The 27,242-nt window shown below is 34.9% G+C and overlaps 1 protein-coding gene across 1 annotated transcript; it reads left to right on the top strand.

The window, feature by feature from the left end:
- LOC138070508 (copine-8-like) lies at nucleotides 1-27,016 on the top strand. Its single transcript, XM_068961770.1, has 6 exons — nucleotides 1-133; nucleotides 6,416-6,599; nucleotides 9,680-9,782; nucleotides 11,853-11,910; nucleotides 16,554-16,627; nucleotides 26,804-27,016. The coding sequence occupies exons 1-6, from the start codon at nucleotides 1-3 to the stop codon at nucleotides 27,014-27,016; spliced, it is 765 nt and encodes a 254-aa protein (XP_068817871.1).
- Nucleotides 27,017-27,242: the final 226 nt, after the last annotated feature.

The raw sequence follows: 27,242 nt of genomic DNA, 5'->3' as shown, positions 1-27,242 counted from the left end.
ATGGTGGAGAGGTATGACAGAATGTGGTCCAGTGAAGAAGGGAATTGCAAACCACTTCAGTATTCTAGCCTTGAGAACGCCATGAACAGTATGAAAAGTCAAAAAGATAGGACTCTGAAGATGAACTCCCCAGGTTGGTAGGTGCCCAGTATGCTACTGGAGATCATTAGAGAAATAACTCCAGAAAGAATGAAGGGATGCAGCAAAAGCAAAGAGAACACCCAGTTGTGGATGGAACTGGTGATATAATCAAGGTTTGATGTGGTAAAGAGCAATATTGCATAGGAACATGGAGTGTTAGGTCCATGAATCAAGCCAGATTAAGGTCAAACAGGAGATGACAAGAGTGAACAGTGACATTCTAGGAATCAGAGAACTAAGATGGAATGGAATGGGTGAATTTAACTCAGATGGCCATTATATCTACTACTGTGGACAGCAATCCCCTAGAAGAATTGGAGTAGCCATCATAGTCAACAAAGAGTCTGAAATGCAGTATTTGGATTCAATCTCAAAAACTACAGAATGATCTCTGTTCGTTTCCAAGGCAAAACATTCAACACCACAGTTATCCAAGTCTATGCCCCAACCAGTAATGCTGAAGAAGCTGAAGATGAACAGTTCTATGAAGACCTATAAGGCCTTCTAGAACTAAGACCCCCAAAAGATGTCCTTTTCATTAAAGGGGACTGGAATGTAAAAGCAGGAAGTCAAGAAACACCTGGGTTAACAGGCAAATTTGGCCTTGGTATATGGAATGAGCCAGGGCAAAGGCTAATAGAGTTTTGCCAAGAGAATGCACTGGTCATAGCAAACACCCTCTTCTAACAACACAAGAGAAGACTCTACACATGGACATCACCAGATGGTCAACACCAAAAACAGGTTGATCCTATTTTTTGCAGCCAAAGATGGAGTATATGTATACAGTCAGCAAAAACAAGACTGGGAGCTGACTATGGCTCAGATCATGAACTCCTCATTGCCTAATTCACACTTAAATTGAAGAAAGTGGGGAAAACCACTAGACCATTCAGGTTATCACCTAAATCAAATCCCTTATCACTATATAGTGGATGTGAGAAATAGATTTACGGGACCAGATCTGATAGATAGAGTACCTGATGAACTATGGATGGAGTTTTGTGACATTGTACAGTAGACAGGAATCAAGACCATCCCCATGGACAAGAAATGCAAAAAAGCAACATGGCTGTTTGAAAAGGCCTCACAAATACCTGTGACAAGAAGGGAAACAAAAAGCAAAGGAGAAGGGAAACATATACTCATTTGAATGCAGAGTTCCAAAGAAGAGCAAGGAAAGCTAAAAAAGCCTTCCTCAGGGATCAATGAAAAGAAAGAGGAAAATAAGACAATGGGAAACACTAGAGATCTCTTCAAGAAAATTAGAGATACCAAAGGAACATTTCATGCAATGATGGGCTCGATAAAGGACAGAAATGGTATGGACCTAACAGAAGCAGAAGATATTAAGAAGAGGTGGCAAGAATACAGAACAGAAGAACTGTACAAAAAAAAGATTTTCATGACCCAGATAATCAGGATGGTGTGATCACTCCTCAAGAACCAGAGATCCTGGAATGTGAAATCAAGTGGGCCTTAGGAAGCATCACTATGAAGAAAACTAGTGGTAGTGAAATCATTCCAGTTGAGCTATTTCAAATCCTGAAAGATGATGCTTTGAAAATGCTGCCTGCACTCAATATGCCAGCAAATTTGGAAAACTCAGCAGTGGCCACTGGACTGGAAAATGTCAGTTTTTATTCCAATCCCAAAGAAAGGCAATGCCAAAGAATACTCAAATTACCACACAATTGTACTCATCTCACATGCTAGTAAAGTAATAGCTAAAATTCTCCAAGCCAGGCTTCAGCAATACATAAACCATGAACTTTCAGATGTTCAACCTGGTTTTAGAAAAGGCAGAAGAACCAGAGATCAAATTGCCAACTGAAGGGTTAGTGCAGCCATAATAGGGAAAGTGGAGATGTGCCCGCAGGCAGGGCTCTCTGCGTGGGCTGAACGTGCTTGCAAGCGTGGCGTTCTGCAATGGAGTCTTGACACAGCCTTGAGTTTAATGGTCCCTTGCAAACGAGGGAGCATTCCCTTCGTGTGATAAGAGGAAAAGAAAGGGCTCTGGACTGACTCTGCAGTAAGCAGAAATTTCACTCCTTTTCACTCCCTTTTGCTGTATGATAACACTTATGCACATGCACTATACTGAAAAGTCTTGGTTATACTGTCTGGAATTCTGCCCGGGGGGGGGGGGGGGGGCTATATAAAAGTAAACCGCAAGCCTGCTTGCTTGCGCAGTTATTATTTTTCCTCTGGCCAGAGTGGTGTCTGTCTCTTGTGTGTGTCTTGTCTTTTATGTCATTTCACTCATAATCTCCAACACCAACATCTCCTGGCTCATGGAAAAAGCAAAAGAGTTCCAGAAAAACATATATTTCTGCTTTATTGACTATGCCAAAGCCTTTTACTGTGTGGATCACAGTAAACTGTGCAAAATTTTGAAAGGGATGGGAATACCAGACTACCTAACCTGCCTCTTGAGAAATCTGTATGCAGGTCAGGAAGCAACAGTTAGAACTGGACATGGAACAACAGACTGGTTCCAGATAGGAAAAGAAGTATGTCAAGGCTGCATGTTGTCACCCTGCTTATTTAACTTACATGTAAAGTACATCATGAGAAACGCTGGGCTGGAGAAAGCACAAGCTGGAATCTAGATTACTGGGAGAAATATTGATAACCTCAGATATGCAGATGACAGCACCATTATGGCAGAAAGTGAAGAACTAAAGAGCCTCTTGATGAAAGTGAAAGAGGAGAGTAAAAAAATTGGCTTAAAGCTCAACATTCAGGAAACTAAGATCATGGCATCTGATCCCATCACTTAATGGCAAATAGATGGGGAAACAATGGAAACAGTGATCATTGAGACTTTATTTTTGGGGGCTCCAAAATCACTGCAGATGGTGACTGCAACCACAAAATTAAAAGATACTTGCTCCTTGGAAGAAAAGCTATGAGCAACCTAGACAGCATAGGAAAAAGCAGGGACATTACTTTGCTAGCAAAGGTCCATCTAGTCAAATCTATGGTTTTTCCAGTAGTCATGTATGGATGTATGAGTTGGACTATAAAGAAAGCTGAGTGCTGAAGAAATGATGCTTTTGGACTGTGGTGCTAGAGAAGACTCCTGAGTCCCTTGGACTGCAAGGAGATCCAAGCAGTCAATTCTCAAGGAAATCAGGCCTGAATATTCATTGGAAGGTCTGATGCCGAAGCTGAAACTCCAATTCTTTGGCCACCTGATGGGAAGAACTGACTCATTGCAAAAGACCCTGATGCTGGGAAAGGCTGAAGGTGAGAGGAGAAGGGGACGACAGAGGATGAGATGGTTGGATGGCATCACCAACTCAATGGACATGAGTTTGAGTAAGTTCCTGGTTTGGTGATGGACAGGGAAGCCTGCCGTGCTGCAGTCTGTGGGGTCGCAAAGAGACGGACACAACTGAGTGACTGAACTGAACTGAACTGAAGATACAGTAGTGTAAAGGAAATATTAGGAGGAAATATTTCTAATAATCACATGGCCAGAGACCTTAAAAGAAAATCTTCTGCCCTCTTCCTTAATAAACAACAAAATTAAATGTATTTATTTTCAAAAACATTCTGCATTTTACTTTTGTGTTAGAGCCTCACATAAGCTTATTTTTATTTGTCTTAACAAGCAAAAAACAATTCCCCTTGTTATTGTTTTAAGAAATAAATTTTTTAAAGACTTAGAAAATCATTCTATCAACATACATAAAAAGGGGGGGTGGAGAATGGTACCTTGTTATTTCCAGAGGAATAAAGGAAATACATAGTTTTATAGGAATATAAATCCCGTCCCAGGCAAAATGTTCAAATGCTGATCAAAAAGTAACTCAGAACTATCCTGGTTTGTAATTGTTCCCTTAAGGCAGATATATAATATATTTTATGCCCAAAATCAGTAATGAGTTTTTATTTTAACTAGCTTTATACCTTATCAAGCAAAAGAACAACCTAAACTTATATTTAAAGGAAGGTTAATTAAAGGTCAGCTCAGATTAGCATCAAAAAAATCAAAACATCAAAAAAATTAACGTCAAAAAAATTAAAAATTTGCTATTTTGTGCTAAATATTATACTTTCATGTTTTAATTTGAATTTGTATAGTCAATTCTATAATATAAATAGTTATTTTATTACTTTTATGATTTAGAAGTTACATGAGGGTTAATTAATAAATTTTGAAGGAGAAGACAAAATTTAAAGAACAAGGTGGATATAAATTATTCTTTCACAGGTGACAAAATTGAAGTCATTGGTAACATTTGCCTTAGTTCACTAAGATCCTCAGTCTTTCAAATGCTTAGGATTTTGTAATATTGTTACATAGTGGTGGTTTCCTGGTGGCTCAGATGGTAAAAAATGTGCTTGCAATGCCAGAAACCTGTGTTCAGCCCCACAGGTTTGGAAAGATGCTCTTGAGAAGGAAATGGCACCAGCATTCTTGCCTGGAGAATTCCATGGACAGAAGCTACAGTCCATGGGGTTGCAGAGCGTCAGACATGACTGAGCAGCTAACACTTTCACACTTTGATTGTTCAGATAAAACATATACATGCTCATTATGTTTAAGCATAGTGACTATGTTTAGTTGGGCTTCCCTGATAGCTCAGTTGGTAAAGAATCCGCCTGCAATGTGGGAGACCTGGGTTCAATACCTGGGTTGAAAAGATCCCCTAGAGAAGGGAAAGGTTACCCACTCCAGTATTCTGGCCTAGAGAATGCCATGAGCTGTATATTTCATAGGGTACCAAAGAGTCAGACATGAAAGCAGCGACTTTCACTTACATGCTTAAGCATGGTTACTGTGTCTAGTGTTTTAAAAACATAACTACAATTTTATATATATATACATATTACCCCCTTCCAGAGGTGGAGCCTAATTCCTCCTCCCTTGAATGTAGGCTACACTTAGTGACTCATTTCTAAAAAGTAGATGAAAGTAAAAGCAATGCTCTGCAACGTATAAGATTAGTTTCTGAGCTTATTGGAGCTTCCTCCTTGCTCTCATTTTGGAGAAGTTAGCCACTTTTGTTGCATGATGTTGGAATACACAAGCAGCCCTGTGCAAAGTTCCTTTAGCTTATCACCAGCAAACCATACAGGTGAGCCTTCTTAGAAGCAGATTGTCCAACTCTGGTCTTGCTTTCAGATGACTGCAGCCCAGGTCAGCTTCTTGACCGTAAGCTCTTGAGAGATCCAGAGCAAAAATCACCTGGCTAAAATATGGGATAATAAATACCTACTGTTTTAAGCCACTACCTTTTGGAATGATTTGCTAAATAGCAATAGACAACAATGCCTTATTGTGTTATTTGTGGAATCTGGACTCAGAATTAAACCTAATAACAGAGCATTCAGAGAATGAGAAAGCTGAACCAAGTCTCCAGTTGCCCTTCTAGGTTCTATCTGCCGAATAAGAACTCCAGTGCTGTGCTAAGTCACTTCAGTCATGTCCGACTCTTTGCAACCCCATGGACTGTAGCCTGCTAGTCTCCTATGTCTATGGGATTCTTCAGGCAAGAATACTGTAGTGGGTTTCCATGCCCTCCTCCAGGGGATCTTCTGAACCCAGAGATCAGCCCACGTCTCTTACATCTCCTGCATTGCAGAAGGATTCTTTACCACTGACCACCTAGGAAGCCCAAGAACTCCTGTGGCAAGCTCCAATTCCATTGAACAATATGAACAAGTCTCTCTGATTTTTTTCACTTTATCTTGTCGTGATGTTACTCACACCAAATTATATTCCCTTTGATCCCTTCTTTTTGGGGGGTTATCAATTTTGGCCTGAAAATGTGCAAGTGGCAGATATTTTACGTTTTTACTTCCATTAAAAAAGAAACTATTTGAATTGATAGTATTTTTCCTGATTTTTGTACACATCACTGCAGAAAGCTTGGAAAATACAGAATAATCTAAACAATCAAATAAAAATTGACAATTATATAACCACTCAGAGGTAGCCACTATTAATATTTGTTTCCTTCTTTTCAGATTTTTATATGTTCATCTCTGCATGTTCCGAGATCTGTGTATAAGTATTAATCATAAAATGTGATATTCAACTTCTCAAGATTATTTAGAATTTTCTTCTGCCTGTTAGCTGAAAAGTATCCATTTTTAATGATTGCACATTACTGCATATCACAATCTATTTAATATTGATATGTTATAATCTATTGTTGATTACTCAATTTATTATTATTATTTGCTATTATAAATATATAACTGAGTTTTCTTTGCAAAAAGCTTTCTGGATATCAACATGTGTTGTTCTCTTTTTTAGTTTATTTTTATAGACATTATTCATTCTTTTCCTGTTTTTGCTATAACTTTCTACAGAATGGGAACCCCCAAAACCCCTACTGTAATGGCGTTGATGGTGTCATGGAAGCTTATTATAGGAGTCTGAAATCTGTGCAACTGTATGGGCCAACAAATTTTGCTCCTGTAATTAATCATGTAGCAAGGTAAGTAAATAATTTGTTTATTTTAGTGTGCTAGACCAGAATGAAATCATAATTTTATTGTTGGCATGGCTCCACAAATGAAAGTTGTTTTCTAATAATTTACCTCCGAGAAAGTGAAGGAAAAGATATACAGTAAAAAGAATCTCCATTGAGCTATCATGATACTTCAGTAAGAACTTTATATCAAAATATCAAATGAAAACTATACACTGGTTTATGTTAGGACCTATATTTGTTCAACCAAGGAAAAAAATTGTATTATTTGAATAAGCATCCATGAGAACAATATCGATCACAATCTCAGTTGTGAAATCACTCATATCTAAGATTATATTCCATAGCAACATAGAAGTAATAAGAGATTGAATTCTATGAAGACAACTAAAGCCTTTCAGTGATATATAGGACACATTATCTTAACCTCCCTGATATTAACATATAGTATATGATATTGAGATTAGAATATAATTACTTATTCTAAATACATGTTCTAGAAAAATTGTTAATGTAAAATTTTATATACATTTGCTTAGCATAACCTGGGTCTCCCACATTGTAGGCAGACGCTTTACAATCTGAGACACAAGGGAAGTTGCCCTAGTAAATTAGACACTACTTTTAAATCCCTAAAATATTTTTACTGACACAGTTTTAAATCCTATGAAACCCTGCCTAATTTTTAGGTAATTGAAAAGGAACAACTCTCATAGCTTTCCCAATATGTAACCAAAACTAAAAAAGTACTGCATTTGAATTACTGAAGTTCTGTATTTGAAGGTTCTGGTACTTTACCATCTCCCTGTTAGATATGGTCAGGCTTCCCTGGTGGTTCAGTGGTAAAAGAATCTGCCTTCCAGTACAGGAGATGCAGCTTCAACCCCTGCATCAGCATAATCCCCTAGAGGAGGAAATGGCAACCCACTCCAGTATTCTTGCCTGAGAATCCCTTGGGCAGAGGAATCTTGGTGAGGTACAGTCTATAGGATTGCAGAGTCAGACATGACTGAGCATACACAAGTGCATTAGACATGATCAGCAACTTAAATATGTTCTACTTTTCATTACCTGGGACATAGACATGATAATAAAATATCCCTGCACCCAGGACAGTGGACTCTCCTGTGGAATTCCATCTCAGGTTTACACTGATACATTGACAATGTTTTTTTCTGAGTGTGACCCTTTAGATCAGGTTTTTCAAGCATTTTCAGCTACAATTTTATGCGTTTTCTTGGTCGCTCAGTGGTAAAGAATCTGCCTGCCAATGTAGGAGATGTGGGCTTGATCCCTTGGTCAGGAAGATCCCCTGGAGAAGGAAATAGCAACCCACTACAGTATTCTTGCCTGGGAAATTCCATGGACAGAGGAGCAAGGCAGGCTTACAGTCCATGGAGTCACAAAAAGTCAGACATGACTTAGCAACTGAACAACAACAATGAACCTTATATCTCAACCCTGGACACACATAATTAAAATAAAATAATATGAAATAATATTTATTCTTAACTCATATTTTCTTTTTTTATTACTATGGTTTCCTTTTCTTTTCTGTTACTTTTTTAATGCAAATCTTGACCCGTGAAATTGATTTCAAAATTCACTGAGTCATTACTTGTAATTTGAAAAATACTTCCTAGCTTATTGTGTTACATAGATGAGTAATATTATCTATACTTTCTTTCCCTAAGTCTTTGATAGCCATCAAATAAAGCAGAATGAAAAATTATATTAATGCAAGATAAATTATACTTGATTCTTACTCTCTTACACACTGTCATACCCATCACTGTTTTATGAAAAGATAAAAATGATAGAACCTGTTTTGTGTGAATTCATTATTATAAATAAATAACTTATTACCAGTGTTTACCAATTAATTTCATAGATTTTGTGCTGCTATATCTTTGCTGTAAAAGTTAAACTTTTAGCTATAAAGTTTGCCCTGATATATTAGGCCATTGGTTTGTCCACAATGTATTCAAACTTTATTATTATAGAGTCCATCAGGTACTGATTTTCATTGATAATCAATAGATATTTCATTGAAATAATTTTTCTGTGATTTACTTGATGATTTTTTATAAACTGTCCTCTATGAGCACCATAATTCTTCCTCATTACTAGATATGACCAATATACTAGTTATGTACTAAAAGTCATAAAACATATTCTATTGAGAATATCATCAAGATACTCAGAATGGTAGAACAAAATGGAAAAAGAGAGGAAATATAGTAATAAAATTCTCCCGTATATTTCTAGTATTATTTGGTGAGAATTATGCAATAGAGTACAGAAAATAAGTACTAGAATATGTTCTCATTACATGCCTAATTTTTGTCTTTGATTTTTATATTTTCCTTCTCATCTTTCACCAATTTAACATGTATTAAAGACCTAAAACTATAGCTTTGTCAAAAAAGTATTTCTTCAGTTGCATTTTTATAAGTAAGATAAAACTCACATGACATAAAACCAACCATTTTAAAGTTTACAGTTCAATGACATTCAGCATTTTCACAGTGTTATGCAATCATCACTGCTATCTAGTTCCAAAACAAGAATAACAATCATTTATATAATTTAACATGTGTAAAAATCTACCAGTGTATAACAATATAAATATTTACTACCATACATGAAATTTCCTTATTAACAATAGAAAGTTGCATTATCTTGATTTTAAAGATAAGAAAGTAAAGTTCAGATAGCTTATGTAATTTATGCAGAAGGCCATACACATTATGTGTTGCTTAGACAAGATATCTATTTCCAAAAGCCATAGCCATTCCTCTGTGGTAACATGCCTTCCAGCTCACCTTTTATTTGTGAATGAATTTCTAAGGCTGCCCAACATTTCTGTGTGCCAGCATCCAGTATGCTGTTATTCTAGTGTGCTATTTCAGAGAAAAAAAAAAATTGTATATTTGAGAATTTGCCTAATATAGGCTCATAACAAATGTTGAAATATTTTCTTGAGATTAACAGATGTGTTGACTATTCCTAATTATATTTAGCAGCTATCATGTGAGAGAAACTGTTTTATTTTGGGTATTGTTTACCTTTTATTTGCCTTTCAGATATGCTGCTTCCGTAAAGGATGGCTCCCAGTATTTTGTGCTCCTAATTGTGACAGATGGTGTTATCTCAGATATGGCTCAAACTAAGGAGTCCATAGTTAACGTAAGTAGGAATCATTCTGTCTTGGGCTGGCTAAACGAAAGCATTGTGCTACTTAGGTTAATTAACTGAAGTCTTAGTTGACTTAACAGTGAAACAAAATGTCCATGCCTTTGCAGCCAGTGCATTATCTAGACAACTCTTTTATAAATGAAAATAAATCATATCATCAACTTCATGTGCATGAGTGTGTTTATTAGTTTCATGTGTATAGTCTTACAATTTGTACAGAATATTTCTAAATATTTGCATTTCAGTTACAGGAGAACTGTGATAATTTCTATGTTTATAGAACTGGATGGGGACTAGTTTCTAATTATGTGCTACATTTATGATTAATTGATTATCTTCTTTAGTAGACTATAATCTATAAAATCTATATTTACTAGATTGCAATCTATAAAATTATATCTGGTTTTACTTACCTTTCTATATTCAAGTTGAGCAGTATTTGACACAAAGTAGACATTAGTAAAAATGGTTGTATGAAAGATTATCATATTTCATAATTATTAATGGCTTATTAATGACATAATTATTAATAGCATATAATTAGCTGTTTGTGTGAGAAAAATTAGTTACATGTGGGAAAAAATAAAATTTTTATAGACATATACTTAGCAAAACCAAACACAAAATGAAAGAGAGGTAAAAGCTTGCACATTATGTGGCACACTGTCTTGCATAATATGTGGAGCCTGGATGGAAAGAAAGTTTGGGAAAGAATGGATATATGTATATGTATGACTGAGTCCCTTCACTGTTCACCTGAAACCATTGTTGATTGGCTATATTGGGCTTCCCTGGTGGCTCAGATGGTAAAGAATCTACCCGTAATGCAAGAGATCTTGGTTTGATCCCTGGGTCAAGAAGATCCTCTGGAGAAGAGAATGGCAATCTACTCCAGGATTCTTGCTTGGAGAATTCCATGGACAGAAGAGCCTGGCGGTCTACAGTCCATGGGGTCGCAAAGAGTCAGACATGACTGACCAACTAACACTTTCACTTTCACTCCTATACAAAATAAAAAGTTAAAAAAAAAAAAAAAACTTGAAAGGTGTTTCTCCAAAGAAGATACACAAATAATCAACAAGCTATAAGAGCCTCAGCATCACTAATATTTGGAAAATGCAAACCTAAACCACAGTTAGATATCACTTCACACCTGTTATGGTGGCCAACATTAAAATTTTTTTTTAAAATTAAAAAATAAACTAATAGGACATGTACTGAAGAACAGTTATTCATATTTCAATGACCTGGTGATGTGGTTGCTATACTGCTCCACCTTTCTGTTGGTGGATCTCATAGTCTTAGCATAAAATTATTTTATCATACTAATAATAACTTTCTATAATTATCATTTGTAGTCACACATTTACTATAAAAATTGCTTTTCCTAGCCATAACTATTAATGAGATAGAGTACTGCTTTTTCTTTGCAGGTGACCCTATTGGTAAAGAACCTGCGTGCCAATGCAAGAGTGGCATGGGTTCGATCCCTAAGTTGGGAAGATCTCCTAGAAGAGGGCACTGGCAACCCACTCCAGTAGTCTTGCCTGGAGAATCCCTTGGACAGAGGAGGCCGGCAGGCTACTGTCCATAGGGTTGCACAGAGTCAAACACAACTGAAGTGACTTAGCATGCATGCATGCACTACTTTTTCACAAATATGGTATCTTTTTTCACCTTTCAGTAACAAAAAGATCTTCAAATAGAGAAAGAACAAGAAAAAAGAGACTAAAGATACCCAGAGTCAGCTTAGGAAAATTTTGTCTGAGAATACCAAGTATAAGCAAATGCTCAGTTTAAAATATATATATATATATATATTATCCAAGACTGGTTATTCCTGAAGAAAATCCACATGAATTAGCATATGTACAGAGTTCAGAAAGGATGAAAGTGGAGTCAAGTATATTATTCTGTGTTAATATTAAATACATCCAAAAGTATTTGAATGAAATTATGTGAAAAAGTGTCAATACTTAGGATATTATTTTCTTCCTAATTCTTAGTTGTTTTCCTAATTCAGTTTCTTAACTGTGAACAAATTTTATATTCTCTTTGAAGGCTTCAAAACTTCCAATGTCAATAATTATAGTAGGTGTTGGACCAGCAGAATTTGATGGTGAGTAATAAAATTTCAATAGCATTAATTGGGAATTTATTAACTGTAACTCATCATGTACTTACATATCTATCACTCCTTTTTTTGCATATAGGGATCTGAGTGTGTATGTGGGTTTGTATACTATGTCCATGTACGTACAGACATAGATATCACATGATGGAGTCTATTGAAGCGAGCAAATTAAAAGAATGTCTTCTGAGTAGTTCATTATCTCTCTAGTATAGGTTAATTCAACCATGTAGCTTTCTGTTTTATTAGAGATGAATTGTACCTCAAAATATTTCTTAATATTGAATGATAAATTGAGTTTTTGTTCCTAAGGCAAAACACACTCTGGGTTCCCTAAAAACTTTTAAGGGTGAGCACTAAATAAATAAACCACTATGTTGAGAAGCATAATAATGGATTTTCAGACCTTGGCTTATTGGTAGACATTATCTTTATAAATATTTATGTTCTGTCATATGAAAGACCAAAGTACAATGAAAATGGATATGACTATCTGAAACTTAATAAGACTATATAATCATGCTAAATTCACTTATTGGGCAGTTTTCTGTTTCTGTTGGCTAAAGCCATCTTCAAATGCCAATTAGTGATGGGTGTTCATGTAACTAGTAATCTGGGTAAACTCTAAAGTTAGTCCATTTCTTGTCACCTGATGGATTCCTTTAAGAGAACTCTATGCTAGGTAGCAACTGTATAACCACATAATATTCACCTGATTCATGTGTTTTTACATTGATAATGAGAGTATTTAGCTTGGAACTTTAGAAATTAGAATAATTTAAAAATACTTGAAGCAACTTTTGGTATGTGACAGGTTAATTTAGGCACATAGGTGGCTAATCATAATATGATCATCACTAAGATGATTCTTGCCTAACCACCAGGGCCTCCCCAGTACGGACAGTACAGGTCTGTCAGTCTCAGGAAAAACAACACAGCAGTTATATTGCTGATCTTGGAGGTTCTTTCCTTTGATTCCATACTTGGCTGGTCACACTTTGCATCATTATAATCTTCAAGTTTCTAAAGCAAAGTCAGTTTAGCCCTGCCTGCTGTTGCTCCTGCTAATATTTTCTCTGTCTCTGAATATTTACATCTGTTTTCATTGTCCATCAAGCATGACTCTGAGCTACCTCTCTGGAGTCAGGAAAACTAAGACACATCCTTCTTGTTAATACTTTGTGTACTTGATCATCTGCACTGAGCAGTGACAGGCTACAATTCACACACTTTACCAGTTGCTAGGTTAAAGTAATTCATGATTTCCTTTTCAGTTACTAATTTGCTTTTGCCTCTCAAGTATGCACTTTTCACTGGGTACATCCCAGCTCTCCAGGAGTCCTGTGGAAGACCATTGTTAGGTGGAAGACCTCAATCACTTGTTCCTCAACCTCCCACACATAATGTATGGATACAGAGCAACTGATATTTCCTGGTGAATATTTCTGGTCATGTATTTCTATTCAAAGCAGCAGGCACAGCTATTTAGGTACTACCCTCATACAATAGCCACACTTATTTAGTTTCTTCAATTCTTTTGTTCCCAATGAATTCTTGATCAGAGTTTTGAGGTATGAAAATTCATTATTTCCCCCTCTGATTTCTTGAACTAACTAAAAAAAAATATGCAAGAGTCACTCAAATAGAAATCAAAATGTAAGTTTTATTAATAGTAGTTCAGAATTAGAGAATCTGAGTTACCCTGTGCACAAACTCAGACTTCTTATTTCTTTTCTGCCCCCAAATTAAATGACCTCCCTTTTATGTCAAGGCCTCCTCTGGACAGGAGCAGAGCCTTGCCTATTTATCATACCACAGGGAGAAATTGCCTTCAACCTGAGGATAGAGTACTCCAAAAAGAGATTCAAGGTCAGTTCCATCTCCCAATCTTAGTTATCCTATGAATCACTCTTCTCATGAGGAAGAGTGATTGAAGATTATAGACATAAGGAATTTGCCTTCCCATAGAATTCTGTCTTGGGAATTAAAGTGAACTTTTCCTCTGGCAAGCCTATAAACAGGCAATTAGGGTCCTGAAACACCTGATTTTTGTTTTCACCCTGATGGAAGAAAATTTCTGAGTTACATTCAAGTTGTTATTATCTTATCAGAGGAGCCTTTTTCTAGGCACTTCCAAATCTACCATAAGTAAGTTTATATAGTATGCATATAAATTAGTAGGAAAAGACTGACGTAAAACTTGCATATTTTCTCAGTTAGCTACATAAATCCAACATCTACATGTATTTCAACCAAGAGGTTTACATAGGCAAGAAATAAAACATATTGCCATCTATTCTTTGAAAGTAGAGGAAATATAAATTAACTATTAGATTAACAAGTATTTAAATGTCTTATTTCTGAATTTCAGTGAAAATAATTTAAAACTTTCTGTATAATTTTTCAGGGCAGAATTTCTTTGTCCTTAAAATGCAACAAGTCAATGTAGTATCCATGTAATTGCCTTGATCCAAGTTTAGGAGAGGGGGGAAAATATAAGGGGTTCTAACGTCATTTTGTCTCCCAAGGCTAGAAAGAAATACAGGTCTGTTTCTTATACATCTTTTTTCCAGAGAGGGGATCAGGTGGGTAACCGGGGCTTATGATTTCAGGTTCCTTGAGGACCAGATGATCTGAAAAATTGAAGGATGAACATTTCCCTTCCACCACTTACATGCCATTTCTTTTCTTCTTGCTCTCAAATGTGTAGTTTCCAATTCTGCTACCTGCAGCCTTTTAACCCAAAGGACATACTGAAAAGTGGGTGATATTTTTATAGCATCTCATTCTAATACGTTGTTGCCTGAGTAACTGCCATTTTCTTTAACTGAAATGAAACACAAAGACCAATGGAGATTGTAGAGGACAGTGGAAGGTGAGGCCCAGAACATCATCTAATTTTTGTTGTCTATTTTTTGAGTGAGTATAGGGTAATCATTATGAGTTATTAGCAAATTAGATAATATAGGAGAAAATTCTCTGATTGCTGACATGTCACCATCAGTGTTCATTTATGTCTCAAAGTAATATGAAAATTTTGAAAACAAACCTAGAAGAAAAAAGAAATCAATTATTGAAAATATTTGAGTATATTGAATTTTCCTATTTAGATCCCTAATAAATAGGAGAGAAAAATAGTTCTTTTGTATTTTGAATAATTTAATTGCCTTGTTAATGGGTATTTATACAATTTACTAAATATTGACATATATTATATATCTAAACAGATTACTGGATGATGGTTCACTATCAAATTATGTGTACCGGCAATGTTTCACCCCAGATATTTATTCCTGAAAATATGTAGAAAAGTAAAATTTAAAAGACATGTTGTTAAAAAAAAAAAGGCATAACGATATAAAGAACAGTTTGATGGTTGCCAGAGGCTTGCCAGGGCTGGAGGTGGGTGAAATGGGTGAAGGAAGTCAAAAGGCACAAACTTCTAATTATAAAATAAATAAGTCATGGGGAAGTAATGTACAGTGTGGTGAGTATAATTAATACCATGTTGCATATATGAAGGCTGCCAAGAGAATAGACCTTAAAGTTTTTATCAAAAGAAAAAGAATTTATAATCATGTATGGTCAGTTAGACTCATTATGGTGATCATTTCACAGTATACACAAATAGTGAATCATTACATTTTACTGCTAAAAATAATATAATGTTATTTTGCAGTTATAGCTCAATCAAAATAAAAATAGGAAAAACAGTAAAATATCTTTAGCTGAAATGCATTATCCAAGCACTGAAGAAAACAGTGAAAAGGTGAGGACTGTATTCTAGTGATTTTTAGAGGGCAAAAAGCAAACAGTTGGTTTGTGAAAGCAAAATGGCTCTCTGGAGTCTGGTGAATATCATGTGTATACAAAATGAGTTTCTAGTAACAGAATTATACTTTAAGTACAAATTAGCATTCCTTATGTAATTACTTATTTACAGAATTCTCACCAAAAAACATTAAACTCTGGAAAATGTTCTCAATTGCAGCATAACACTACTGTATACCAGCAATTCTGTTATATCACAGCATTCCCAAAAAGCAGTTGACCTATGTAATGTCAAAATTATTTTTAACCAATGAAAAAAATCATATCTCAGAGAGAGATGGTTTATCCAGTCACTAAAAACTTCTTGTTTTAAAATCTATTCACAAAAAGATTACAGACAATACGATTGCATAGTTTGTTGTAATTTCAAAGAGAATAAAGTTCAAATTGTTATTGGAAATTCCATAATGATTAGTACCAAGTTTCTTAAGTTAGAAAAAAAAAAAAAAACATTAAAACTGAATGAATTAGCCTCATTTGATGAATCCATCATGTAAGCATGTAACCCAGAGTTGAGAATTTGTAGGATGGGAGATGTACCTAAAGACTTTTACACTGTATAGGCTCTCCTCACTTTTCAAAGTGTCACATGAGGTCTTCACTTGCTTTCTTCATTTGTAAAATTGACATTCAGTTAAGTTTTGGGGAAGAAATCACTGTGGAGATGAAAGGATCAGAAAGCTTTCTGCCTTTACATAGGACATTTTGTTATTTTATACACCTTGGTTTCCTTATTGCCTACATTGTTAGAGTATAATGGCTAAAATGCTTTGGATAAATTATACTATTTTATTTTCAAGCAATGGTTGAATTGGATGGAGATGATGTAAGAGTTTCCTCCAGAGGAAAATATGCTGAAAGAGACATTGTGCAGGTAAGAAATTTGATGAAAATTATTTATTTTGTTCATTGTGAAGAGTCCATGTCAGTTCTAATTTGTAAATGAACACCTTAAATTGAAATCAAACCTCAGGTTCTGTTTAATTTAGGCAGATGATTATGAGATGCATGTTAAGTAAACGGGCCTAAAATAAGCACCCAGTTACTTTCCCCTATACTTCATGTTCACCACATATAAAACAGAATTGTTAATAAGTATATTTTCTTACTTTATTATTACCAGAAAATATCATTGAGGTCTTTAGTAAAATTAAAATTCAGAAACACAACAGACTTTTAATGGTGTTTATTTATTTATTTTTTAGTACTCAATAAAGATTAAAAATATTTTTAAATAGCTGATACATATTAAACTAAACTTAGTAGAAACAAATAAAAATGTAAAATGTTTTATTTTTCTCATAGATTATTGCTAGAAAAGTATAAAAATACATCTTAGAATTATATATAAATACAAAAATTATATAAAGGGTATGTGTTAATATAGCAATATATAATAACATAATAATTTGTATAATAGTATAATAAAATATAGCATAATAGTAGATTATATGTTTCTATATATAAATATATATATATATATATACACATGATTCATAATTCTGTTGGAATCAAGAAAAATACTTAACTGAAGTCTACTATTCTGGGAGGGAGTAGAAAGAAAAGAATCAGTTTAACCAAATTGTAACCAATACAGTAAGTCTATGATTGAAGCAACAGAGTTAAATCAATTAAACTTCTGCATACTTTAAAGTGTTTATATCTTTTAGAATGTCAGAAACAAAAACGACTATGAAATACACCTTTTAAATAGGAAATGGAAGTCCTTGTTACAATTTGAGCACATGATTTAAAAGTTTTGAAAGTGCAAATAATAGAATTCAATATTATCTCCTAAATAATAACTTATATATTCACCCATAATATAGTCATTAAGAGAATCTGTTTGAAATCTAACATAATTTGGTTCAAATTCTGGATTGTCCTCTGTGATAACTTGGACAAGCTTTCTAAATTTCAGTGTTCTGGCATTGTTGTAAAGATTTAATCATTAATGTATATAAAATACATTACTTAAATAACACTCAATAAAATGAAACAAAAATAATTTTTAAAATTAGAGAGGGAAAATAATATAAAATAATCCATAAATATAATAAAAAGATTAATCTTAACAAGTACAAATGCATTGTTCTTTATCAGTCAGCAAAGTTGTTTTAAGATAGAAACATCTGTATAACAATTTTTTAAGGAGATAATTAAATATGATTTAAACTTTTAACCTGGGGCTTCCCCGGTGGCTCAGAGGTTAAAGCGTCTGCCTGGAATGTGGAAGACCCGGGTTCGATCCCTGGGTCGGGAAAATCCCCTGGAGAAGGAAATGGCAACCCACTCCAGTACTCTTGCCTGGAGAATCCCATGGAAGGAGGAGCCTGGTAGGCTACTAGTCCATGGGGTCGCAAAGAGTCGGAAACGACTGAGCGACTTCACTCACTCACTCAAACTTTTAACCTAATGTTTACAAAGCACACACACATGAATAATTTGGTTAAAAGCATCTGACAAAGGCAACATGGTGATGTGGTCATCTACGAATCCCACAATGTTTTGTTTTTGTAATTAGCCACTTTATTCACCTTAACCTGGTTAGCATAATTATAGATCCAGGTAATTGCACTTTTTTCCTAAAAGTCTCTCCACAATATTTGGTTCACAATTTCCTTAAAATCAAATTACTGCAAGGAAGTATAAATTTGAAGCCCCTTAAAATGTGTTATGTTTCTGTTTTGATGCATTTTTACAAAGTTAAAAGAGGCAACTTCATCTTTCATGGTATCATCTCAATGATGCTTAAAGGAAATTGACATTACTCTCTCCCTTAGAAAGTAGCTGCTTCCCAGGTGGCACTAGTGGTAAAATATCTGCATGCCACACAGGAGACACGAGCGATGTAGGTTCGATCCCTGGGTAGGGACAATCCCCTGGAGGAGGAAATGGCAACCCACTCCAGTATTCTTGCCTGAAAACTCCATGGACAGAGGAGCCCACAGGCTACAGTCCATGGGGTTGCAAAGAGCCAGACACAGCTGAGCACACACACACATTAGAGGGTGGTTAAGATTGCTCGTAACATTAAGATTTCCTTTAAGATGACTAATATATTACATTAGTGACAACCAAGTTTTTTAGTTATTTTATTAATAAAACAAAAGTTCCCTTGATCATGAAAGTCTTTTGTCTCTAATTGGATTTGCTACATTGGACAGAATATTGAGATAGGACTCAGGTCTACAAAATTATAATGTTATCATTCTGATCTTGAACAAGTCAATAAATTTCCCTTGAGCCTTTCTTTCATTATCTCCAGACTCCATCTCCATATATATATATAATGCAAAAATGCATTACAACAGCAACACAACACATTTTTAAGGACTTTAAATATATATATATATATATTCTCATTAAAAGTCAGAATCTTGAGACTAATATATCATCATAAAGTGACACTGAGGTCACCAAAGATTTCGAAGGCACCTGATTTTGAAGACACCAAAGATTTTGAAGGCTAAAGACTCAAGGAATTGACTCAAGCTATTCTACCATATAAAGCTGAACTGAAAAAGTCATGAGATGTTACAGATACTGAACAGGATCTTCCCAGAGAATTAGTAGCCTCCTGAATGACAGTGGCGTCTTGACTTACATGTCTATATTTATTTAAAGATATTTGATGAATCCTTTTCTAATCTTATGGAAAAGTTCCTAAATGCTGATTATCTTTTAAAAATAGTTTGCAGAGTAATCATTTACATATCACATTGTATTCAAGAAGAATTAGCATTTTTCTCTCACCTTAATTAAAATCTCATAACATTGCACAATTACAGGTTTCCTGGTTCTTCCATTTACTAAAACATTTTTAAATGAATTATTTTTAAGAATAGAAATATTCTTGAATATTTATAACATTGAGGTTGCAAAGACACACCAAGAATATTGTCAATCTTCCTACCATCAGAAAATATCTAAGTCATCATAATCAGTGCTGTAAATACTGGTGGTTAAAATAATGTCAGAAAATAAGATCTACTTAGGCTGTCTTAACTTTCTGCTACTTTCAATTTCTTACACATTGCTAATCAAGTTAACACACTCCAAATGATATCCCAAATTTCTTAAGTGGACAAACAAAAGCCTAACTGTAAATGGAAGAAGGTAGCTGAGTTCTACAGAAGGTTGGAAGTGGTAGATGGGATTTTTATTATGTCAAATATTAACTGGCACCCAACTTCTGCATTGCTGGTGCTTTTCAGTCAGTAATGTCAGACTTTTTGCGACCCCATGGACTGCAGTACACCAGGCTTCCCTGATCTTCACTATCTCCCAGAGACTGCTCAAACTCATGTCCATTAAGTGGATGATGCCATCCAACATCTCATCCTCTGTCATCACCTTCTCCTTCTGCCTCCTATCTTTCCTAGCATCAGGGTCTTTGCCAATGGTTGGCTCTTCAATTCAGGTGGCCAATGCATTGGAGCTTCAGCAAAAGTCCTTCCAATGAATATTCAGGGTGGATTTCCTTTAGGATTGACTGGTTTGATCTCCTTGCTATCCAAGGGACTCTCAAGAGTCTTCTCTAGCACAACAGTTTGAAAGCATCAGTTCTTCGGCACTCAGCCTTCTTTATGGTCCAACTCGCACATCCATACATGACTACTGGAAAAACCATAGCTTTGACTATACAGAACTTTGTTGGCAAAGCATGTCTCTGTTTTTTTAATGTGCAGTCTTGGTTTGTCATAACTTTTCTTCCAAGGACCAAGCGTCTTTAAATTTCATGGTTATAGTCACCATCCACACTGATTTTGGAGCCCAAGAAAATAAAATCAGTCACTGTCGCCACTTATTCCCCATCTATTTGCCATGAAGTGATGGGACCAGATGCCATGGTCTTAGTTTTCTGAATGTTGAGTTTTAAGCCAGGTTTTTCACTCTCTTTCATCTTCATCAAGAGGCTCTTTTCATTCCTCTTCACTTTCTGCCATAAGGGTGGTGTCATCTGCATTTCTGAGGTTATTGCTATTTCTCCCAGCAACCTTGATTCCAGCTTGTGATTTATCCAACCTGGCATTCTGTATGATGTACTCTGCATATAAGTTACATAAGCCAGATGACATTATACAACCTTGATATATTCTTTTCCCAATTTGGAACCAGGCCATTGTTCCATATCCAGGTCTAACTGTTGCTTCTTGACCTGCATACAGGTTTCTCAGGAGGCAGATAAGGTGGTCTAGTATTTCCAAATTTAAAAATTTTCCACAGTTTTTTGTGATCCGCACAGTCAGAGGCTTTAGCATAGTCAATGAAGCAGGAGTAGATGTTGTTTCTGGAATTCCCTTACTTTTTCTATGATCCAACAGATGTTTTCAATCTCTGGTTCCTCTGTCTTTTTTAAATCCAGCTTGTACATCTGGAAATTCTCGGTTCACATACTGTTTGAACCCTAGTTTAAAGGATTTTGACCATTACCTTCCCACTATGTGAAATGAATGCAATTGTGTGGTAGTTGGAACATTTTTTTGCGTTGCCCTTCTTTGCAATCAGAACGAAAATTGACCCTTTCCTTCATGTCAAATCTTAAGTGGCATCCATCTTCTTTATATAATAATGATATTTAATCATTTATTAAGTCCTTCATATGCTAGGCAGGCTAAGAGCTATAATATTACTTCCCCTTGACCTTATGAGACAAGTACTTTGGTTATCATATTTTATTTTAAAAAAAATGAAGTTTTATCTTTCTTGTCCATACTCACATAGCTAGTAAGAAGTAGTGAAATGAAAGTGGTAGTCGCTCAGTTGTGTCCAGCTATTTGCGATGCCATTGACTCCAGTCCCCCAGGCTCCTCTGTCCATGGAACTCTCCACGCAGGGATACTGGAGTATCTTTTGTCAGCGGATCTTCCCAACCCAGAGATCAAACCCAGTTCTCCTGCATTGTAGGCAAATTTGTTACCATCTGAGCTACCTGGAAAGCCCAGTAAGAAGTAGAGTCACATCGTAATCTTGAAATTTCTTATTATAAAATATTTAACAAGTACTTTATATATCTTTTATTCTAAAACCTAAACATAGCATTTAAGATAATACATGGCTTGACTCTAATCTTCCTTTTTAGCTATACACAAACACAAGCAAACACACATGCCCACTTTGCCCAGGCCAATAGGACAATTAACTGTCTTTGCATCACCCATTTCTGTAGTTCTGCTCTTATTTTCTTTTGTCATTTTACCTGGAATACTCTTCCCCCTCATTGGGCTGATTAAAACCCGGCATTTTGAAATTTCCCAGTGTACACAGCCTTTTACAAAGCTCTCCCTCTTAACACTTGAATAAATTTCCCCATTCTTTCACTTTATTAACATATTATTTTATATCTTCCTCAAAATACTGGCCACTTTGCCTTTTAATGTTTATAAATTAGGACGCTGAAGCCCAAGATGGAACGTTAACCAACTTGTGAAAAATTATTTAGGTCACAAGTCTGTAGATCCAAAAAGTCGGCAGAGTTCTGATTCCAAAATCTTTTCTGTTACAATGCATCCACTCTCCTAAAAGGCCAAATTATAATTAAGATTAGAAAGATCTATTCCCCTTTTCATATCACTGTAGTAGTTAATGTATAAGAGATCAATTTGAATTTAATCAATATCTCTGATACATACAACTATCTGATCTTGGGGTAAGTTAATTAAACTTAAAGTTTTTATTTTCTTCTTTGTAAGTTCATAATATGCTTATAAGAACTAAATAGATATTGTACTAAATCACTCAGCAGAAAGCCTCCCAACTGCCAGTTGCTCAAAAAATTAATATCAGTATCAGTTATTATTGACAGTATATTAGCATAGTCCAGTGGGAAGGCATTTTTATATCATTGTGTCCTAGCAGCTGTACCTTGACATATGACATTGTTGTCAGTCTTATGTGTGATTATATTCATTGTCTCAAGATTCACTCTCATATGGCTATAATATAAACAGCATGCAGGATGAGATTCTATTGTTATTATAAAACTTAAGTGAGTTATTTTCTAAAGCAATATATGTAAAGGTTTTCCATGTATTTGTTTGCTTGCTTATGCTATGAATTGGCCATTGAATATAATGCAGTATCATTTATCCTGGCTTCATTCAGCTGCTATCCAGCCTATCATTCCCTTAAAAAATATATTTAAATCATATCTTCCATTAAAAGGTAAATAATAACCTTGAAGGCTTAGACATGAAATGCTCTAATGGAGCTCTGCAAAATAGGAGCAAATAAATTGAACAGAACTGCAATTAAAAGCTCATTTGCCCAAACTGATTCAAACTTTTTTCACAAATAGGCAAAGTTAGCTGTTAGAGCAACTCTGTAGAACATTTTCCTTATTCTGGATCTAAGTATAAAATAAAGATGCAGAGTGTCAAGGATATGGTATATTTCCACTGAATAGAATGCATTTATTGGTATTCTTCATATGAATGTGATAAATTAGTTCAAAGTAAAAATTGATTTGTTCCTCTAACCTAAACAGTTTAAGGGTCCAAGTTAATTTATGGTACTAGTCAGTGACCAACATACATTCATAAGTGTGTAGGTGTTATTTTGAACAGGAGGTCCCTAGGTATAGTGATCAGAAATAAGTGATTAAAAGGGACAATAAACAGAAGGATCTGATAAATTGAGTGGGAAATTGTTACTGTAGAAGTATATGAACAATAGTCCAGGGAGAAAGAGAGTATAGTTTTGTCATGAATAGTGTGAGGTTCAACATTGATAGGAGGTAAAGGAAACAGAGTCACTTGTCATTTTCATGTCTAACTTAGGGAAGTGCTTCTTGACTTACTGAAGAGTTGAATGTTCCTTTGGAAAGGATGAAATAATTTAGGTTAGTGAGTAGAACATTCTCAGCCATCTTTTTCTCCACTCCCAACACACATATGGGATGAGGCATACTCCTGTTGATAATATCACAGGGACTCTTAACTCAGGGGCAAGGTCCATACTCAAGGGACATATCAGAATCTGTGCCCACATTTAGTAAACATAAATTAAATGAGATATATACCTCCCTGCTTTGTTGAAAACTAAGATTTCTTTCTTACCCATTATTTATAAACATGTTTTAAGGATAAGTAGAACTGTATGTATTGTGCAAACAATGATTTTGAATCTTAGTTTTGACATTCCAGAGTGTCATAACATTTTTAAAAATAAACTTATATTTACTTCAATAAAAATGTGACACATCTTACCACATTTGCTGAAAAAGTGGAAAAAACAGGATGTTTTAATAACAAATAGATCAGTAATTACATTTTTTAGATTATGGTACTCTAGTACCTAATTTTGAAAGAGAGAAAAACTTGATAAGAAAATATTTCTTATAAAGTTTGATATGAGTGTAAACAAAAGACTAGAAAGAAAATAGTGCAATATTTATATTGCATATATAAATGTATAAATTAATGAATAGTAATAATAATGGCTATCACACATACATATTATGAGCTTAAAACTGTTTTAAGCACTTCTTTGTTGATTTTTTTAATATAACAACCAGATGAAGAAGGTATTATTATTATTATTATTATTATCTTCATTTTATAGAAGAGGAAACTGAATGACATTAGAAAATCACTTGCCCAAGATCACGCAGCTAATAAGCAGCAGGACCAGCCTCTGCACTTGGGGAGTCTAATTCCAGAGTTTGTGAATTGAGGGAATAAAAAGATTACTAAATTTAGCTTCCATGGTCTAGGAAGAGCTTCCCTGGTGGCTCAGATGGTAAAGCGTCTGCCTACAATGTGGGAGACCCGGCTTCAATCCCTGGGTCGGGAAGATCTCCTGGAGAAGGAAATGGCAACCCACTCCAGTATTCTTGTCTGGAAAATCCCATGGATGGAGGAACATGATAGGCTACAGTCCATGGGGTCGCAAAGAGTAAGAAAAGACTAAACGACTTCACACGTGGTCTAGGAAAAAAGTCAAAACCAAAATAAAAGTAAATATAAGAGCAAAGTTGAGATAAAGGAAAGACACAAGCAAGTTCTCCCTCTGCCCTAGAGAAGAATAAACTATTTTCCAGAGTGTTGCCATTTCCCTGAAATATAGGTATTAGCTATAGATTGTTAAAAAACTGATCCCCCATAAAATAGATATAGATATATGCTTCCCAGGTATTGCTAGTGGTAAAGAACCTGCCTGCCAGCGCAGGAAACAAGAGACACAGGTTACATCCCTAAGTCAAAAAGATGTCCTAGAGGAGGTCATAGAAATCCACTCCAGTATTCTTGCCTGGAAAATCCCATGGGCAGAGAAGCCTGGTGGGCTACAATCCATAAGGTTGCAAAAAGTCAGACACAACTGAAGTGACTTACATGCACACAGGCAACCAAACCATTACTAAATGTTTATTTTTTAAATAATATGCCTTTTAAAATAAGAATGAAATAAACAATAGCAGAATTTAGATATTTTTTCTCATCAGTCCTTCACTGTATTCACCTTATAGTGTCAGAGAGAAAATAAACCTAACTTTGTTTGCACCTCTTTGCTTTTTTGTTAAAAATGTCATCCTGTCCAAATTAGATAATGACTTTACAAACATTCATATATGCCTCTTTCTTTTCTCAACTGAAGATTATATTTACTGTGTCAGTGTCTTTCTTATCCTTACTTAGATACCTTTAAAATAAGAGAAACATTTGTCACCTTCTATCACATTTCTAAAAGTTGTGCTGTTTTCCTCTTGGTTCATAACAGGGTAAAATTATGATCACATAAGTATGCTTCTGTCTGTATTATGCCTTATATTAAAAAGAAAGAAGTAGTTTTCTGATCTTCCTTAAAAGATATTGCTTTCACTATATAAATGGTATTGCATTTGCTATTCAATTTAACATTTTAACCTGCTTTATCTATCACAAGTATCTGACTGATTTAAAGTCTGCTCCCTAATAACAGTTGTTTTCTGAAAGCACATCTTGAGTAACTGTTTAAGTCAAAAGTAAATTTCTCAAAATAAACTTAAAGTAGTTATGTATGAAATGAGAGTGTGCTCACTCCCTGATTCTCTGGGGAAAAAAATGATTTAATTTAAACTTCAAAACATTATATTTAAAAGTTGTTCAACCTCCTGAAATGTCTTCACTGTGCCTTTTCTCCAAAACCTAAAATTACTGCATGCCCAAACTATCACAACATTACCAGTTCTCAAGTTGCTTTCAAGAATCATCATGTCTCTAAGGCAAAACTGAATTACTGCTCTCAAACAGCACAGTATTTTTTTTAAGTAACCTTTATAACAGAGAACAGAATCAAGCAATCTATTGTCAGAGTGTTCACTGATACAAATTCTCACATGATTGTTTATATAAAGAGAGAGCAATCATTTTTTTTGTACTGTAAAAATAATTTTGATATTTGGTATACATCAATAAGAAGTATACCAAAATCTATGCTGAAGTTTTCCAATTGTTTATTGTTTGCCTTTTCAAATAATATAAAAATCAAGCATATTGCAGGTTCATACTAATGTGAACTGTATAAATTTTTCATTCATTTCCATGTGATTTGATGGTCTGCTAATATAATTTAAAATACTTAACATGTGTTCAGGAATCTTTAGCAATTTGCACTATTTTTTAACCCTGAATTGAGTAATATTTCGACACCGAAAGCTGAGTTAAGCATGCATTAACTTCATTTGAGAAGAAACTGAACCTGAGGAGAATAGTGCTCTTTTCAATTGGAGTCAGGTTAGGTGTAGAACTCAGAACTGTATAATGCATGTAGCAACATGATGGGTGTATCAGGACCAGGAGACAAGAGTTATTGTGGGGAAAAAACATAAATAACAATTACATCTCATTTTAGAAAAATTATAAGAAAGGTGTGGTCACTGTTAGAGCTATTTATAATGAATCAAATCTCTTTAAATTCATAGTAATTATTATGCCTCTTGCCATTACTCCAGCTTCGCTGATTCTCCTACAACCAAAAGTTTATATATGTTGGTTTTGTGTCTATTTTTTTATTTATTCAAATAGCATGGTAAGCTCTGTTAAATAACATACTTTCAACTCTGTTTTAGTTTGTGCCATTCAGAGATTATATTGACAGAAGTGGAAACCACATTCTGAGCATGGCTAGATTAGCTAAAGATGTCCTAGCGGAGATCCCTGAGCAGTTTCTCTCCTACATGAGGGCCAGAGGAATCAAGCCATCACCTGCACCTCCTCCATACACCCCATCTACACATGTGTTACAGACTCAAATATTACTCTGTTCCAAAATGCTAATGTAACTACACTTTGGTTAGAACTGCTGAGTCCATGCTTTTCTCCTGGTGCTCTATAATGAACCAGGGAATAATATATTCATCTAAGTTTGGTTTCAGCAGAATTGGTTAGTATGCCATTTTTTATCCAAAATTTATTATCTTCCTAAACCAAAACTGTAAATATGGTTGTTGCATGAGCAACAGAAAAATTGTTTATATGCTTGATGCAAAATATGATGTCTTGTATGAA

This window comes from Capricornis sumatraensis, chromosome 23, assembly GCF_032405125.1.
Source record: "Capricornis sumatraensis isolate serow.1 chromosome 23, serow.2, whole genome shotgun sequence".
In the NCBI taxonomy this organism is placed as follows: Eukaryota; Metazoa; Chordata; class Mammalia; order Artiodactyla; family Bovidae; genus Capricornis; species Capricornis sumatraensis.
The sequence above is the reverse complement of the archived record's forward strand: the minus strand, read 5'-3'. Positions and strand labels throughout refer to the sequence as shown.

Bases quoted from the DNA above. Each gene is read 5' to 3' on its own strand.
- LOC138070508 (XM_068961770.1), top strand. From the start codon at position 1: ATGGTGGAGAGGTATGACAGAATGTGGTCCAGTGAAGAAGGGAATTGC. The intron at 9,783-11,852 runs GTAAGTAGGAAT...TTCTCTTTGAAG, and splicing joins CTAAGGAGTCCATAGTTAAC to GCTTCAAAACTTCCAATGTC. The intron at 16,628-26,803 runs GTAAGAAATTTG...ACTCTGTTTTAG, and splicing joins CTGAAAGAGACATTGTGCAG to TTTGTGCCATTCAGAGATTA.